The sequence below is a fragment of the Sturnus vulgaris genome, chromosome 29 (assembly GCF_052056855.1).
Source record: "Sturnus vulgaris isolate bStuVul1 chromosome 29, bStuVul1.hap1, whole genome shotgun sequence".
Lineage (NCBI taxonomy): Eukaryota > Metazoa > Chordata > Aves > Passeriformes > Sturnidae > Sturnus > Sturnus vulgaris.
Window position 1 is genome coordinate 1,469,485 of NC_142271.1, and position 17,843 is coordinate 1,487,327.

Genomic DNA, 17,843 nt, shown 5'->3' on the forward strand with positions numbered 1-17,843 from the left:
ACCCTGCCTGCTGCTCCCCCCTCCGTGGCTCTGGAGCTCCAGCTGCCCTCACCCAGGCTGGTGGAGCACATGATGAGAGTGGGCAGAGCCCTGCTCAGTGTCATGGCAGGGCTTGGGGTCTGCTATGAAGGTCAGCAGGGCCATGTTCTTGGCCATGAGCTTTGGTGACTGCCCAGCAAGACACACATCCCCTAGAAAAGGTACTCACATGTCCAGTTGCTGACATTCCCTGCAGGTGCCCTGCAGGACCCAGCCACAGATGCCACCTCCAGCAGGTATTTGCTTCCTGGGGCCAGCCCCGTGAAGGTGAAGTTGTGGGTGTCTCTCCCAAGCGAGGCTGTAGCTGCCACAGTGCCCAGTGGTGCATGGTACAGGGTCAGTGTGTATCCATCCCTGTCCCCAGCCGTGGCTCCCCAAGCCATGCTCAGCCTGTCGGGGTGTCCTGTGCTCAGCAAGTGCACAGAGGCCGGGGGTAGCGGGCCTGGGGAACCAGCACACCTCGTGTTAGGGACAGGACACCAAGCAGAAGGAAACAGACACCCCATGGTGTCATCGTGCAGCAGGACAGGTGCTCCCTGAGGGAGGATCCCCTCTGGAAAATGCCTCCTCATCCTCACTTTTTGCTTTTCCGCTCCCATCTCACCTCACCCTTAATGATGCTCACCCTTACTGGTCTCTCCCATGCCAAGCCCTCCTCATCCAGGTCACGCTGGTTCCCACAGCCCAGTGGGAACACCTACACCCCTGCCACGAGCAGAGGTGTGCTCCCACACCATGCAGGCACCCAGACAGCACTGGCACAGCCTCTGTTCTCTGACCAGCCCTAGAATCTTTCTGGGTGGGGCCAGGTGCTGGATTAGCCCATGTCCAGAGCAAAGACCTGCTCTCCTGGGAGGACTGTGGAGTGGCTTCTTGTACTACACTGATTAATTTCATGAACCTTTATGGTAAGGTGGTTTCTACCTGTGGGAAGAGACTCAGCCTCCTGTACACAGGTACAGCACAGGTACAGTACACTTCTGTGTACAGGGAGATGGGTCAGCACAGGCACATCTGGGCAGCCCTGTGTCATCAGCATGTCCTTGTTCAAGCCTACGGCTGAACATGGCAGTGTCATGCAGCCAGCAGTGTGCCCCTGCAGTAAGTGCTGTGTGTCACACCTGTGCAGAGGTGTGTGCACATCTCCAAAGCCACCAGGTGCCCTGTGAACCTCCCAGCTCTCCTCAGGAGAGCCCAGTGGTGTGACATTTCCCACCCCTCTTCAGAGAACACTGCTTCAGGTACTCACATGTCCAGCCACTGATTTTGGGTGCTGCTGCCTGGTACTGTCCAGCTGTGGCAGTGGCTTCCAGGGAGTACTCGTGTCCTGGGGCCAGCCCCGTGAAGGTGAAGTTGTGGGTGTCTCTCCCAAGCGAGGCTGTAGCTGCCACAGTGCCCAGTGGTGCATGGTACAGAGTCAGTGTGTATCCATCCCTGTCCCCAGCCGTGGTCCCCCAGGCCACGCTCAGCCTGTCGGGGTGTCCTGTGCTCAGCCAGCGCAGGGCGGCCGGGGGCAGCGGGCCTGGGGAGGAAACACAAGTCACTGCCAGGAGCCACAGCTGGACACAGGACACACTCCACATCTGTGCCGAGCCTGTGAGCAGGAGCTGGGTCAGCAGCAGGGTCCCACAGCCTGGCTGTGACTCTGCTGCCTCCCTGGCTGTGGAGGGAGCACAGACCCTAGTGAGGCCTCCTTGGAGAGCTATCCCCTAGATAAGAATTGCATGGTGACCGGGCGAAGAAACCTTTCCCTGCTTTCAAGCCCCCCGCTTTATCTCCTTGTGAAACTATTGGTCATATTTCCAAAACCCTAAACTATTGGTCCATAAGCCAAGACACACTGACCCTATAAAAAACTCCGCTTTTACCCAGTTCAGTGGACTGCTGCTCTCCCTGGACTCCCCTTCACAGAAGAATAAAGAACTCTGTGGAACTTCTACACAGACAGGCTCGGTCTCATCTCTCTGCCCGGCCGGAGGTACCTTCAGCAAGCCAAGCTGAAATCGCTCTGAGCTGAAATCACTGTAAGAGCTGATTGCCTGAACCCCAGGCCTCGCTTGCATATTGGCACCTTGTGGCTGAAGCCTGCCTGAGACACCAGGAAAGGCTGTTCCTTGTGGGATTTCCTATCCGGGAACATCGGTGGCAGCCAGGGCTGATCGACCCCAGACAGCTACACCTGTCTGATGTCTGAGACTGTAGATGGCTACTAGGATCAGGCACAGACCCCTCATGCTGCATCCAGCAGAGAATAAGCACTGGGTACTTGCACTTGTGGCAGAGGTAAGCAGGAGAGCTGCACCAGTGTGCTCTCTGACTGAACTGGGAAGGGGAGATCTGGTGAAGAACACTTGGCTGCAAGGACAGCATCACACTCACGTGTGCAGTGGGTGAAGTTGGAGGTGCTGGCGTGGAAGGGCCCAGCTGTGGCACTCACTGCCACGCTGTAGTGGGTGCCAGGGCTCAGGCTCCTCAGGGTGTGACTCCTGGCATCACCACCCAGCACCGTGTGCCCGACAGGAGTGCCAGACGCTGCATCATGGACATCCACCACAAAGCCTTCTGCCCCTCCACCCACCACGGCCCAGGACACCACCAGCACTGAGGCTGAGCGGCTGCCCAGGGTGAGGTTGACAGGGGCCAAGGGATCTGGAAAGCAACAGGGAGACAGTTAGCCCTCCTGGTCAGTGCTGAGAGCTGGCTGCTGTGCCCAGGGTTCCTCCAGGTGGGCAGGCTGGACAGAGATCCTCTGGAGAGAAGCCTGGGCACGAAGGGCCAGGCATGACTTTGAGTGTGTCATGCCTGGGGTCCGCAGCTGGATGTGGCAGGGGTGGATAGGGGGATTGGCTCTGTGTCAAGGATGGAGTGAGGGCAGTGAGCAGAAAGGTGGGATCATCACATAGAAGCTGTGGGCATGGCTGGGATGGGGAAGGTAGTGGTGAGTGCTGTGGAAGGCTCAGGCTCACAGTGGAGCACTGTGCCCAACCCAACCAATCAGACTCACATGTCCATTGGGTGATGTTGATGGAAGAGGCTGCTAATGAGCCTTTCACAGCAGTGACCTGCACAGCAAACTTGCTGCCTGCTTCCAGGTGAGTCCAGGTCATGTTCAGGGCATCTGGACTCAAGGTCTGGACCTGAATCCTGCTCTGGGAGCTGAGGCGATACAGAGTAACACGGTAGTGGTCCCTCCTGCCAGGGGGCTTGTTCCAGGATGTGTAAAGCTCTGAGGAGCTGCCTGGGTTGGTAAGGCTCACGTTTGTTGGTGCAGCAGGAACTGCGAGAGAAAAAAGACACACGAGTCAGAGAGGGAAAGATCAACTTCTGAACATGAAGCCACCTTTGTACAAAGAGGCTGTGAGAGGCAGGATGTGACCACAGGCCAGATTCACCAGGAACCAGGCCAGGCTCCTCTCCTCTCCTCTCCTCTCCTCTCCTCTCCTCTCCTCTCCTCTCCTCTCCTCTCCTCTCCTCTCCTCTCCTCTCCTCTCCTCTCCTCTCCTCTCCTCTCCAGGTGCCAACATTGATCCTTTGCCCGGGGGTGGCACAGATGCTGACCTGTGCAGCCGGTGACATTCTCGGGCAGGGAGCGGTAGGGCCCAGCCACGGCCCAGATCCTGACAAGGTAGCACGTTCCTGCTTCCAGCTGTGCCACAGTGACATTGGTGCTGTCCTTCCCTGCTTCCAGGTTCCTTGGTGGTGCAGAAGAGCCCTCCTGGAGCACGCTGAGCAGGTATCCATCCCTGTGCCCAGGAGCAGTGTCCCAGTGCACAGCCAGAGCCCAGGCCATGCCGACGGGGCTGGCAGACAGGGAACGAGGAGGCAGTGGGACTGCGGGAGAGAAACAGCGTCACTGGGGACAAACCTGGGTGCTCAGAGCTGACTCTAGCTTGGGAATGGAGCTGGGAGCTGAGGACTGTGGGCATCCACACAGTGTCTAAGGCTGTGGGAGCAGGGGAGCTGTGTTCTACCGGTGTAGCCGATGGCAGTCTGGGACGAGATGCGATGAGGCCCAGCCTGGGAAATGATCTCCACACGGTACCGGGAGCCTGGCACCAGCCCCTCCAGGTCGAGCTGGGTGACTCCACGGGGGACAGACACATTCCTGATGATGGACAGGGACTCAGCCACTGAGAGCTGTACCAGGTGATCTCTGCCACCTCCGGACTCCACCCAGCTCACGTGCAGCTCCTGGGGTTTCCGGCCAGGCTGCACACTCACGTTAGCCAGGGACAGTGGATCTGGAGGAAAGCAGAGCATGGAGACCCATGAGGTGGTGGAGGAGCCACCTGGAGAAGCCAGGGCACAGCCTGCACCTCTGCACAGGGCTGCAAGAGAAGTGAGGGCACCTGACCACCGGATGTGCTGTTCTCCTGGGGGACATGCAAGCTGCCTGTGCATGTCCATAGGGTGCTGCTGGCAGGCAGGTGCTGAGAGCACTCAGCTCCCTGTGGGCTGCTCCACTCCACAGATAGGGAGCAGCAAGCCCATACAGGTCTCTGTGCTTCCTCTATCACATTCCTCTCCCACCAGTCTCTGGCTGGCCCAGAGATGACCAGTGGTCCAGGCAGAAGGTTCAACTTGACTGGGGAAAAGCTGGGGAAAGGCCCAGTACACAGCACCTAACCTATGGCATGTGCTCTGTCTTCTATGACAGGGCTCATACAGGTCTCACCAGAGCCCTCCCTCCACCCAGACAAGTTTGTGTCACTGCTAGTCTTGCAGGCAGTGCCAGGGTGTCCCATCCCTGCAAGAGACTCGGAATACTTCTGACTCACATGTCCACTCAGTGGCAAAGTGTGATGAGGATCTGTATGGGCCAGCGAGGACAGTCACCTTCAGGAAGTACTGAGTGCCAGGGGACAGCCCCAGGAACGTGAAGTTGTGGGTGTTTGGCCCCACTGAGATGTTCCTTTGTGCTGCATGGCTCTTGCTGTAGAGCTGGAGGTGGAACTGGTCCACATCACCAGCAGCCTTTTCCCAGAAGGCCGAGAGCCCCATTGGGCGCCGGGTGTTGGTCAGCGTCACACCAGCTGGAGCCAGGGGGTCTGAGAGAGAAGAGACAGCCAGGCAGTGAGAGGAGGCAGGGTGTGCTGTGGGGGCTGTACAGGCAGTGAGAGGAGGCAGGGTGTGCTGTGGGGGCTGCACACACTTGTCCTGGGCACCCTCCACTGTCTGTGCCTGCTGGGGTTAGGTCAGGAGTCAGCACACCAAACCCAGAGCAGCCAGAGCTCCTGCTGCACAGCAGACACGGGAGCAGGTCCCCACCTTCCCCGGATGACATTTGGCAATGCTTTCTGTCCAGTGATGGGCTCCTCCTGCACTGTGACCCTTTTACTTCCAACATGGCTGAATGTGGCTCCAGTTGAGTGCCCATTCTGTCTATACACCCCTGACTATGATTCTCCTCCTCCCTACACAGGGGCCACTCTCACGCCATGAGGGTTCTGCTCTCGTGGGCAGGTGGTGGCTGTGACCTGCAGTAGGGTGAGGTGGGACTGTCACACTCACACGTCCAGTCGGTGGCTGATTGCACAGGGGATCTGTAAGGCCCAGCCATAGCAGCCATCTCCAGTGTGTACTGTCGCCCAGGGACCAGGTTCTCCAAGGTGACATTTGTGCAGTCACTCCCCACAGTCACATTCCTGACCTGCTCCTGTGACTTGGTTTCTCGGAGGGTCCCTGTGTAGCCAGTGCTGCCAGAGGAAACTGCTCTCCAGGAGGCTTGCAGAGAGGTGCTGTGGCCCCCATTGCTGAGGGTCAGCTGCTCTGGGGGCAAAGGGTCTAGAAAAGGAAAGGTCTAGAATCACCTGGCAGAAGTGCAACTCCAAATGTGCTGAGACAGGAGTCCCTTCCCTGGGAAAACCTGCATCCAGGTGTGACACCCACACACCAGTCCATCAGGGACTGGGCCAGCACAGCTCAATCTGGCACAAAGAGAAAACTGTTCTGGTGCTGGAGGAGGTGCTGGATGGTGGAGGGGGTGGCTCAAGGCAGTGGCAGCCTGAGCAGTGCCACAGGAGGGTGGGACAAGGAGGAGAAGGGCACTGGGCTCAGCTGCCCCTTGTGCCTGGTGACTGGGAAACAGAGCAGGGTCAGACACATCCAGCAGCACCTCTGCCTCCTCCTGAGCCTTTTTCCCAGTTATTGGATGAAGCTGTAGAAGATGTGTGCTGTCAGTGCCTTGAGGTATGACATCAAGGGAAGGGCAGGATCTAGCGGGAACCCAGGGCTGTGGCACTCACATGTCCAGTTGGAGACGCGCCGGGGTGAGGATGTGTAGGGCCCAGCCACGGTGCTGACCTCAAAGGTGTAGAGGGTGCCAGGGTGGAGGCCCTTGTAGGTGAAGCTCGTGACACCCCTGAGCAAGGAGCTGTTCCTCACAGGGTGCTCTGCAAGGCTGAGGACCAGCAGATAGCCCTCCCCTGTGGCCTCCTCCCAGCTGGCCAGCAGGCTGTGGGGGCTACCCTGGCTGGACAGGCTCACACCAGATGGTGCCTGTGGTTCTGCAAGGGAAAAGGACAGCATGACACAGGGCAGTGCATCAGGCAGGAAGATTGCTTTCACAAGGTATTTTCTCATTTTCAAATTGCTCTAGGTGACCCTAGACTAGATGATCTCCAGAGGTCCCTTACAACCCTAAAAGTTCTGTGATTCTGTGACACTGCACTTGTCTCCATCCCACATGGGGCAGAAGGGGCTGCAGAGAGAGCTCTTAGTACTCCCAACACCATGGGTTGGGTGGGAACCTCCCCACACTGCGTACAGCTCCAATTGTCCCTTCCCAGAGTGGCAGCTCAGGGACAGCACCAGCTGTGGCTCCACAAGCCACCCAGGAGAGACTGAGCACAGGGAGATGCCCCCTCTGGGGGGGGCTGGTGGTGCTTCCCTGCCCACCCATCCAGCTGTGCTGAGGGGAAGGGAGGAAGCTGCCTGCAACACATCAGAGTCCAGAAGGCACAAAGCAGGATCTGGTCCTGATCTGTGCCCGACACCTGCTGGCACAAGCCTGCCCCGGACCTCTGAGCTCCCCCCTCACTATAAACTGAGGGGAGGCAGATTTTGCTGCTCTGATCCACAACCTACTCTTGAGACCAGGTGTCCCGGCTGCTCTGTCTCTGTCCCTGTCCCTGTCCCTGTCCCTGCCTCACCCCCAGCCCCCTCCAGGCAGCATCCCCTTCATCAGGCAGCAGGAGCAGCCTCAAGGGCCATGCACGGCCTTTCTGCTCACCTGTCCAGGCTGCTGTGCTGTGTGCTGATGCCCTGTACGGCCCTGCCACCACCACCACCTGCACAGAGTACTGCTGGCCAGGGCTCAGCCCGTGGAAGGTGACATGGTCATTGTCCCCACCAACAGAGATGTTCCTCGTTGGAGCACTGTCCTCTCCCTCTCGCAGTGTCACCAGGTAGAACTCCCTCTGTCCCTCTGGGACACTCCAGCGAGCCTCTAAGGAGTTCTGCTCCTCTGCACTGCTCAGGGTCACATTGCCAGGGCTCAGGGGGTCTGGAAGGGAACAGGATTGTGTGAGTCAGGGTTATGGGGTACTCTGTACCCCTTACTCTCCTGAGCCTCATTCCTGGCAGGGTTACATACATCCTTTTGGAGCGAGTCATCTGCACTCCCCAGCACAAGCATTCCTGAACTAACAGAGTCCAGACAAAGCTGGCAGCCTTGCTGAGAAATTCCTAAAAGTCTCCCTCCACTCCATTCACATCCCATCATGAGCTTGCTGATATTCCCAGGAACTGGCCTGGACCAAACTCCTGGCCAGACGCCCCTGGCTCATGTGTCTGGCATGGGGGAATTTTGTTCAGTGGAGCAGGTCAGAGCTGCAGACAGCAACAGCAGGGATCAGCCTCACTCCAGAGCAGACACAAACCAGCTGGAGCTCTGGAGGCCTTCCAAAATCCCATCTGCAGAGTCAGCAGGGAGCAGGCACCAGCTTCCCAGGCTGGCAGGTAGAGCAGAAAGGAGCTGGAGACCTGACACTTGGTGGCACCCGGGTCGTTCCAGCACACACATCACCAGTGTTTGGCCCATGCCAGGGTAAGTCACTGACCACAGCAGCTCTGAGTCTGCAGCTTGGCACCTCCATCACTTCAGCACCAACGTTACCCTGGTGCTCGGTGTGACTCTGCTCTGCCCTCTCTATTTCCCTTCTGGTTTTCCTGGAAACATCTGGGAGAGCAAGTTCAGGACTGGAACTTTTTACTGGGCTACGGACATGGTATCACCAGGAATATCCCCCTCTCCCAGGGGGGCCGGGGGGCCTCATCATCAGCCTGAGGCCAGAGCAGAAAGTGGGCTGGGGGAATGGAAAGGGAAGGCTGACCTCACTGTTTTGACCTGCCAGAGGCTTCTGGATTCTTTGCTGTATTTGCACAGCATCCATCATGTTGGAAACATCCACCAGGACAAAGTTATCAGGTGCTACCACAACATATCCTTGACAACAGTTAAAGAGCGTTGAAAATCCATTTCATAGAATCATAGAATTGTGGAATGGTTTGGGTTGGAAAGGACCTTGAAGCTCATTAATTTCACTTCCCTGCCATGGGCAGGGGCACCTTCTACTATCCCAGCCCTCCAGCCCTGTCCAACCTGGCCTTGGACACTTCCAGGGGTGGGGCAGCCACAGCTGCTCTGGGCACCCTGTGCCAGCCTCAGCACCCTCACAGGAAAGAATTTCTTCCTAACCTCTAATCGAAATCGCTCCTATTTGAGTTTAAAACCATTCACCCCTTGTCCTATCACTGTAAACTGATGCCCATGTAAAAAGTTTTTCTCATTCTTCTATAAACCCCTCCCAGAGGTCTCCAGTTCAAACCAGCTCAAGTGCTGCCCCTTGCCCCATTTTTCTGCTGCCCTTGTACAGCCCTGAGGCACAGGAGAGCCAAGCCCGAGCAGCACTGAACACCAGTGAGATCTGCTGCCCTTCCATCCTCCTTCTAGGGGAGAGGCCACAGGCTGCTCCCACTCCATCCCAGGGAGAAGCAGCAGCACAGGGGAACCACCTGCTGAAGGGATTTGCTGGCCCCACTATAGCAGTGCCCCAGAGCTGGGTCCTGGAGCAGCTTTCAGCCAGGTCCAAGCAAAATCACCCTGTGCACCCAAGGCTTTGTCAGGAGACCTTTGGATTCAGAGGCTGGACCAGAGGCAGGGAGAAAGCTGGGGCCACCAAGTTCATACTTACATGTCCAGGCAGTGGCATTGGGTCCCACTACGGTGTAGGAGCCAGCTGTGGCACTGAGCCCCAGCCAGTACTGAGTGCCAGGGTGGAGGTGCTGGAAGGTGTAGCTGCTGAGGCCCCTCCTGGCTGACAGGGTCGTGCTGACCTTCTGAGTGAGGAGGTCACGGAGCTCAAGGTGGAGCCAGGCAGCCCCTGCAGCACCAGCCCAGGAGGCGACGAGGCTGGTGCTGGAAACGGGGCTGAGCCTCAGCTGGGTGGGGATGGAGGGAGCTGAGGGGAAGAGCAGGACACACAAGGTTCAGCAATGCGGCTGCAGGTCCCTGGACCCTCCTCTCTCCCCAGAGGCCCCGGTGCCCAAAGCAGCTCTCTGTGGCATGGGGGCTGAAGGTCTGGTAGGGGTCTACTGAGGGATGTCCCTCCCGTGCCACCTCCCACACAGGTTGGAGGGCCCCTGAGGTGCCTCCACATTATCACGTTTTTCAGGCTGCAGGGCAGAGGGGTGGCAGACTGGGTGCTGCAGCACTCCTGCAGCTCTCAGCAGCCAAGAGATCCAGAATCCCCACACTGCCCCTCTCCCTTGGGAACAGAGAAATCCAAGCCATGGGTGCTGGAAGGCAGGAGCAAGGTGCAAAGTCTTCCCCTTGGCCCAGGCACTTGGCTCACAGTGGGGATGTGAAACACTCCACCTGTTCCCCACCATACACAAACTTTCCATCCCAAGCCTGGACACCTCCTCCCCTTGCCAGCCCAGCACATGTGCTGCATCCTTTCAACCACCCCTCCCTCCTTGAGCAGGCACACCCAGCACTCCCTACCTGTCCACTGGTGGATGCTGGTGCTGGCCTGCCTGGACCCAGCCAGCGTGCTGACCTTCAGGGCATACTCACTGCCAGCCAGCAGCCCGTCGAAGAGGAAGGTGGAGGCGCTGGGCAGGAGGGACACGTTCCTCACCAGGCTCTGGGACTCGCTGTGCCACAGTGCCAGGCTGTAGCCGTCCCGCTGGCCGTGCCCGTGTGCCCAGGCTGCCCGCAGCCAGGCCGAGCTCCCCCCGCTGCTCAGGCTCAGGTTAAGGACAGGTGCTGGACCTGCATGGGACACGACACAGACACTGTTGGCCTGGGAGTGCCTGAGCTGGCAAGCTGCTCACAGGCTGGTGGCACTCGCCTTTGCCTGCTGAGGTGCTGCCAGCCAGAGTCACAGGACCCAATCACAGAATCCTGGAATGGTTTGGGTTGGAAGGGGCCCTAAAACTCATCCAGTCCCACCCCTGGCCATGGGCAGGGACACCTCCCACTATCCCAAGCTTGTCCAAACCCTGTCCAGCCTGGCCTTGGACACTTCCAGGGACAGGACAACCAAAGTTTCTCTGGTCAACCTCTGCCAGGGCTTCTCCATCCTCACAGGTAAGAATTTCTTCCTAACATCTGATCTAAACTTCTCCTCTGTCAGTTTAAAGCTCTTCCCTCCTGTCCTGCCACCATCTGCCCTTGTAAAAAGCCTCCATTTCTCTATTTTCAAATCTCCTTTAAGTACTAAAAGGCATTTTAGGGTCACCCTGGAGCCTTCTCCTCTCCAGACTGAACAACCCCAGCTCTCTCAGCCTGTCTCCAGAGTAGAGGGGCTCCAGCAAGGATTGCCCAAGCACAGCCCCATCACCTTCCTGACCACTCACCAGCCTCCCATGGGTTGTGTGGGCTGCACCATCCCCTTGGATCAGTCTCAGTGGTTTCTCTGAACTGAGCAGGGAGGCTTGGTCAGGGCCAACACATAAAGGTGAAGCTATCATCACCTGGAAGCTCACCTGCTGACACATCCTCTGTTTCTGCTGGCCCTGTGGGTCCTGCCACCTGCCCTTCTGTGACAACCAGCTTCTGCTTCTGCCACTGCTGCCTGACACCAGCCCTTCCACTGTGCAATCTCCTCCCTCCAGCTTTACTCTCCTTTGCTAGGTTTCCCACCTTCACCTGCACTGATTTACTCAAGGATCTTCTGGAGAGGTGCAGGCAAGGACTGCCATCCCCACCTGAGCTACAGAGCCACCAGCCCTGTCTCCTTCTCCAGCCCTTGGCACAGAGCAAGGCCTGGGGGTGAGCAGTAATTGAGAGATGTGCCAAAATTGTGGAGCAGATGCTCCTTCCTTGAAAGCTCTTTCTAAACCTAGGGGCTATTTCATGCCTAGAGGCACGACATTTTCCACCCCTCAGCTCTCTGCAAGCCACATGATGGGCTGGTCCATCATTACCTCCATTATTCAAGGAGGAGAAGGTACAGCATGAGCCCAGCCCATACAAGGTGCAGAGGCAGGACCTTCCTCCACAAGGATGAGGGAATGACTCCAAGAGTCTGGGGACCTAGGAAGGACTCCAATTCTTGTGAAAGTGAGGAAAAGCCCAACCTCCCACAAACTAGTAGGACTCCAAACAGCCCAACAATCACTGGCAGGAGCACTGAGGTCCTGGGGAGCCCTTACTTGTCTGTGCTGTGATGGTCTGGCTGGTGGTGTCCATGCAGGCCAGCGTGGCTGTCACCTCGATCTCGTAGCGTGTGCCAGGAGTCAGCCCATGGAACCAGAAGCTGGTGGTGTTGGGTCCAGCAGACCCATTCTGCAGCGGTGTGTCTGACCCCAGGGAGGACAGGGCCAGCAAATATCCCTTGGCACCTCCCTCTGGCTCATCCCAGGACAGAAGGAGGGAGTCTGAGCGGTCATGGTCACTCACACTGACATTCAGCAGGGTGCCTGCAGAGGCAAATCCAAAACTCTCAGCAGGGATTGGTGGTGCTGGGTGCCAGCCTGCAGGGCCAGCTCCCAGCCACCCACCCTTGCTGGGGTACACCAGGCACTGGCCACTGCCTTGACCCTGAGGTCTCTGAACAGCCTTTGGGAAACACAGCAATGTTCAGAAACCTTCATGGACTCAGGTCAAAGGAAGCTGTCAAAGAGATGCTCCTAAGCATGGAACTCTACTGGAGAAAGACCAGAAGGCTTTAGGTCATCATGTGCTTTGTCCTGGTTTAAGGCAGAGAAGCTCCCTGGCTGGGTATAATCCATTGCTCATCACCTTTAAGCCTGCCCAAAAGATGTTGAAGGCTCTGGGTCCACCATGGAGAAGCAAGACAGTGGCCAGTTAGGGGGAAGGATGGATATGGCAGGGGGGCCATTATGGTCCCTGCAATAGTCTCTGCCTGTGTGGGCTCTGACAGAGGAGGGGGCAAAGGCTGCTTTGGGGGGATCCAGACAATGAGTCCCCATCCTGCCCAGTTCAGAGGTCACATGGGAAGATTGGGACACTGCATACATGGAGGGAATGTGGGACCAGTCTGGCCCCAGGCCCTGCTGAGGTGTGTCCCTGCCTTGGTTGTGCTTCAGCAGTGAGGTCAGTGTGCTGGGGCGTGTGGGGCCAGTGCTGTGGCATCCCAGTGGAGAATGGGGACAGGGAAGTGACACACAGGGCTTGGCCAGATTGGTGGGTCAGTGGCTGAAACTGGTATTGAATTCCTGCCCTTAGAGCTGCTCAGGAGTCACCTACACAACAGGAGCCAGGAAGAGCCTGTCTGTCAGGCCCAAGCTGGTGGTGTGACTAGGGGAGGGTCCATCTTTGCCCCACAATATCTCCAGCAGATTGTTATACACACCCATCCTCAGCCTTGCTGTCAGTCATGGAACCATTCAGATTGGAAAAGCCCTTTAAGATCATTGGATCCAACTGTTCCCCCAGCACTGCCAAGTCCAGCACTAACCCAAGTCCCCAGGTGCCACATCCCTGAGCTTTGTATTGCTCTCAGCCTTTGGAAAATGCCAGGACAGCTCTAGTGCTAATAAGACATTTCTGTAATAATGAGCACTTAAAATTTATGGTGTACAACATGTTATGACAGGCTTACCTAGGGTCTGGCACAGTGAGACAGCATGAACCAAGCACAATGTGTGCCCCAGAGGCCTGCCATGGGCACCCTTTACAGCCAGGGAGGAGCAGTGCGGGGTGAGGCCGGGGCAGGGACACTGCTGGCACTGCTCAGGAGCTGTGTGTCTTTCCCAGAGCTGAACACTTTCAGAACTATGTGCAACTTCTGTTCCATGCAATGCTGTGGTTTGGAGCTGCTGGTGAGGGCAAAGGGATCAGAGCATATCAGATGGACATGAGCAGGAGCACGTAGTGCCCCTGGGAAGCGCCTTCTCAGTGCCATCCCTGAGAAGTTCAAGTGCATATTTAGGATCAGACAGCTCACGAAGGGTTAGCTCAACGTAGTGGGTTCCCATGGGTGAGGTGTCTACAGCTGGGCCAGCTGCCCTGGGCCACCCTGGCTGTCAGCAGACACCTGGAGCACCAGGCACAGCTGATCTGAAGGCAGCCCACAGGTCACTGTCCTGCCAGGTGCTCAGGCAGGGATGGTTTGGTACTGCAAGCTCTTCCTTATCTCCTGAAGATATGAGTTCTCAGCCCATGTTTCTCTGCTTCTGAGTTTCCAGCAGCTTCAGCACCTGTCTCCCTCTGTCACCTTCCTCACATCTGCAGCACAAATGTACCTGAAATGGGCCAGAGGCCTGTGACCCCAGCACTGCTCATGTTCCCACTAACCACATCACAGACAGCACGTCCAGATACACCTCATGCCCTGACAGGTGCCTGTGGATCACCCAAGTGATTTCTCACTGGCACAGGCTGATACCATGTGGGCACTGTGCTGGCTCCAGGCCTACAGCAGCTGTGGGTCTGCCTTACAGATTCTGATCCTACCCAGGCAACTCCAAGGCTCCGAGCAGGGCACCTGTAGCTGTGCTGCTGCTGAGCCCACCCAGTGCTCTGTGGAAGCAGGGAGCTCTGGAGCCTTGTCCATCTCTCACAGTGCCCCCATGCAGCTGGTTGCTGGAGAAGACAGGATTAACTCTCCCCCTTCCCTGGGCATGATCTGTAGCCTGTAGTTAGCCTAAAGCAGAGTATTTACAAAGCTACTCTTAACTCCAAGAGTCCTGGTGCAGCACATGTGCTCATCTCACCCCTCCAGGTACTGAGACCATCCCACCCTCCTCAGCCTGGGAACCTCGTTCCTGTGGCTCACCTCTTTCACCACGTGCATCCTGGCCCTCCAGTCCTGCCTGTGCAGTGTGGTTGCATCCCTCGTCCTGGGGGATTGAAGGTGTCAAGTGAGAGAGGGGTAGGATGAGGGGCTCTGAGCTGAAACCAAACTGAAACAAACACCTGGGAGAGGTGCCCTGTGCCAGGCCAGGGGGTCGTGCTGGCCAGGCACGGGTCCCACCCTGACATGGCATCTGGGGGCTGTGACCCATTTTCTTAGGAGAGCCTGGGTCACTTCTCAGACCTCCCTTAGCCAAGGCAGGGAGACAGACCTGGCACATGCAGCTTGGGGGTCCTGGGGCTGCACACCAACCAACATGGGGCTATGCCCACGGGGGAAGAAGCCACCAAACCAGCCAGGGCGCAGGAGAAGATGTGGAGAGAGAGGGAGGGATTGAGCTCTGGACAGGGCCGGGCAATATCATTCCCTCTACAGGCACACCCCCTTCCCACTATCAAGGGGAAAGGATGAAGGGACCACAGACCTCAGTTCAGCTGCCATCCCCACGGGCAGAACAGAGTCCCCAGAGCCCCTGGCACTCTCCCCGGCAGCGGGGACACCCATTCTCTCACAGCCTGCTCCCAGGAGGGTGTGCCTGGCTTCGGACTGGCGTCAGTTCCCCCCACGTTAAAGGAAATGTCTCCTGCCCACTCCCTGTCCTGCAACAAGCCACAGCAGAACCATCATCTTCCTGGCGTTCTTTAAGCTCGGCTTTGCGGGCAGACTCGTTCCGGCTCCCCAGCGATCGCGGGGCTTTTGGCAGAGGAGAGCGAAGCGGCTGGGGACCGCTGGGAACAGCAGCCGGGCCATTCCGGGCGAGGAGCCGCGCAGCCACGGCAACAGGGACACGCTGCGGTCCCGGGCAGTGGCCCAGGGTCCCAAGGGCGAGGGGCGGCGGGGGAAGCGCCGCTCGGGATGGCGAACGCCGCTGATGTGGCGCAGCTGCATGGCCAGAGAGAGGCACCCGCAGCCCCGGGTCCCCCGGCGAGGCAGCCCCTCGCTGCGAGCCAAGAGCTGCGGAGCCAAAGCGGGGGCTGGGGAGCCGAGCGCTTACCTCTGCCAGGGTCCCTGGGAGCCGCGGCACCCACAGCACCAGCAGCGGCAGCAGCAGTGACCTCATGGGGGACCTGGTGGCAGCAGATCAGAGGGATGACAAGTTGAGATGAGGGGGGCAGTTTCTTAGCAGCGGCTGTCCCCAGCCAGTCCCTTGTCCCACGGCAGTCAGGAGCCGTGTCCCCACATGCTTTCCAAGCGCGGCTGACAAGACAGCATCAATGGGGACCGGCAAGCGCGTGGCACCTCGGCCGGGCCCGCTGTCCCTGGGCCAGGGCAGAGCTCGCCTCCGGCCCGGGAGAAGCTCAGCGGGGGCGGCTGCCTCTCGCTGGGCGCATTTGCTGTTGTCGCCGCAGGTCCGTGTCCCCTGCGGTGACTCCGCAGCTGGCCCGGAGAGAGCGGCTGCGGGCAGAGCTGCCGGCTGCAGGTGGGATGCTCGCTGCTGGCCGAGGTCCCGGGGGAGCTCTGCGGCGGGGGCTCTGCCGGGCTGCAGCCCGCGCCGGCAGCAGCAGCAGCTCCGGGAGCTGGAGCGGGAGGGGCGGGAGCTGGAGCGGGAGGGGAGGAGACAGCACTGGACTGATGGCGGCTCCAGGCTGGGAGGGCGCGCCCGAACCAGCCCCCAGCGCGGGGAGGGAGGCAAGGAGCGAGCAGCGGTGGGCTGGGATGCTGCAGGGGCCGTGTAGTGCTGCACACCCTCGGCTCTCTCTGTGCCGCACCTTCAGCTCCGTGTGCTTTAATTCCCGCGCAGGTGCGGCTGGGGAGCGGGGTTTGGGTACGCCGAGGGCAGGGATTGGGGTGTTCCTGTGCCGTGCCCATGGCACGGCGGCCCGCAGGCTGCGGCGGGGGCAGTGCACACTTGGAGAGGCTCCTGGGCGTGGCACGGAGGTGCCCAAACCACGCTTTGCCCATCTGAGGGGGTGGCCGAAGCGAGCTGTGCCCGGGTGGGAAGGCGCTGTCCTTTGGGGGCTTGCCCGGGGATCAGGCTGTGCCCCCGGGCTTTGTGCCGGGCCGTACTCTGCGGTGCTGTGCGGTGTCTGAGCAATGCGTGGCCGAGTGCCAGCTCGCATTCAGAGCAGAGATGCCATTGGCTTCACATCAGCGCTGGAGATCTGGGACAGTGCTGGAAGAGGTTCAGTGATGCATCAGTCCGGAAGCCAGTACAGCCTTTGTGGCCGTGGGAGTCTATCCCAGTGGCCAGCACGGCCACCTATGGGGGCTATTCAAGCTCTGTTCATTACTATGAGCCACCGAGCTGTCAGAGTAGGACACATCCCACACCTGTGTTCTATAACACCAGGATCCCTCGACAAGAGACTCAGAAAGTTTTTCAGGTGGGACCTGTGACAGACAAAACCCCCAGAATCTCGACAAAGACATGGGAAAGCTCCAGCTCTTGCATGCAGTTAAGAAGAGAGGAGGACACGGGGGACCTGGTCTAAGACCCCAGGGCCATACCCCAACCCTTCTGATACCCCCCAGGCTGATGGAGCCAGCTGGGAAAGGGGACAGTGAACATGAATCCCCTTCCCTTTGCATGGGCAACAGTTAATTTCCCAGGTCCTGGCCAAATGGGACTGGTGCCAGGAGTCTGGGTCCGTGGTCACAGTCACGTCTCTGCAGAGATCCCTGCCTGGAGTGGGCTGAGGATAAAGGAGCCCTGGCCCTGCAGCTCAGCCCAGCAGTGAGGGCTTGTTTGTCACTTTGTCTAGGACTCAGATGTTCCCCCAGCAGAAAGGTACAGCTCTGCCACCAAAGCCTCTTCATCTCACTCTGTCTCCAGACCTACCCTTCCCCTGCACCCTGAACACAGACATCATGGTGGGAGCAAAAGGCAATGCCTTGGCTCTAGCACAGGCAAGATTTTTAACTTTAAGATTTTTAACTTTAACAGCTCCAAGGGCTGAATGCCAAAAATGCCATGTGTACATCTGCTCAAGTGATAGATGCCCAGGGTAACAGCTGTGGCTCTTAGAGATTGCCTGATAAGCATTTGGGACTGAGATCCACCAGCACCTGGGGTGATGAGGCTGACCCATCAACCAGGGCCACAGCCAGCTCTGGGGATACCCATCCCTGCTGCTGGACACTGACATGATGGGCAGCTGGCCACCCCCCAATGACCTGAGTGCAAGGTGAGTGCTCACAGGTACTGGGGTGAGGTCCTCCAGCCTCTGAGATGGGAGTACCTCCCCAAAAATGAGACAGGGGGAGATTTGGGCCTGATTGCTCTCGTCTCCAGTGGGCTGGGGACTGTTTTTAAAGGCCCCTTTCCAGAGCTGGGCAGCTGCAGCCGGCTGGGAGGAGGCTGGAGCTGCTCACTGCAGTGAGGGTTTGCCAGGTTTACCCAGGGGCCCAGGGCAGGATCAAGGAGGTTACAGCTGGCTGGTCCCCAAAACACGTTTGCAAAGAGGCTTTCAGTGGATGTCCCCGCGCAGATCCATTGTGAGGTGCAGGCTGCCAGCATAGGTGACCACAGTGTGGATG

The 17,843-nt window shown here is 58.4% G+C and overlaps 1 protein-coding gene across 2 annotated transcripts in view; it reads right to left on the bottom strand.

The window, feature by feature from the left end:
- Window positions 1-15,575, bottom strand: part of LOC106850941 (receptor-type tyrosine-protein phosphatase V-like) — a 36,588-nt gene extending 21,013 nt beyond the window's left edge. Inside the window, exons 1-15 of one of the 2 annotated variants that reach the window (XR_015808732.1) lie at window positions 15,361-15,575; window positions 14,289-14,352; window positions 11,701-11,967; window positions 10,046-10,315; window positions 9,234-9,500; window positions 7,271-7,543; window positions 6,285-6,545; window positions 5,551-5,823; window positions 4,818-5,087; window positions 4,011-4,280; window positions 3,598-3,870; window positions 3,044-3,316; window positions 2,419-2,688; window positions 1,289-1,561; window positions 209-481 (exon numbers count right to left, since the gene is read on the bottom strand). Coding sequence is in view for 1 of the 2 variants with exons in the window: in XM_088180282.1 (XP_088036408.1) it covers window positions 209-481; window positions 1,289-1,561; window positions 2,419-2,688; window positions 3,044-3,316; window positions 3,598-3,870; window positions 4,011-4,280; window positions 4,818-5,087; window positions 5,551-5,823; window positions 6,285-6,545; window positions 7,271-7,543; window positions 9,234-9,500; window positions 10,046-10,315; window positions 11,701-11,967; window positions 14,289-14,352; window positions 15,361-15,426 (3,643 nt within the window). In the remaining variant the exon portion in view is untranslated. The remainder of the gene's footprint in view (window positions 1-208; window positions 482-1,288; window positions 1,562-2,418; window positions 2,689-3,043; window positions 3,317-3,597; window positions 3,871-4,010; window positions 4,281-4,817; window positions 5,088-5,550; window positions 5,824-6,284; window positions 6,546-7,270; window positions 7,544-9,233; window positions 9,501-10,045; window positions 10,316-11,700; window positions 11,968-14,288; window positions 14,353-15,360) is intronic. The other variant, XM_088180282.1, reaches the window with a different exon arrangement.
- Window positions 15,576-17,843: the final 2,268 nt, after the last annotated feature.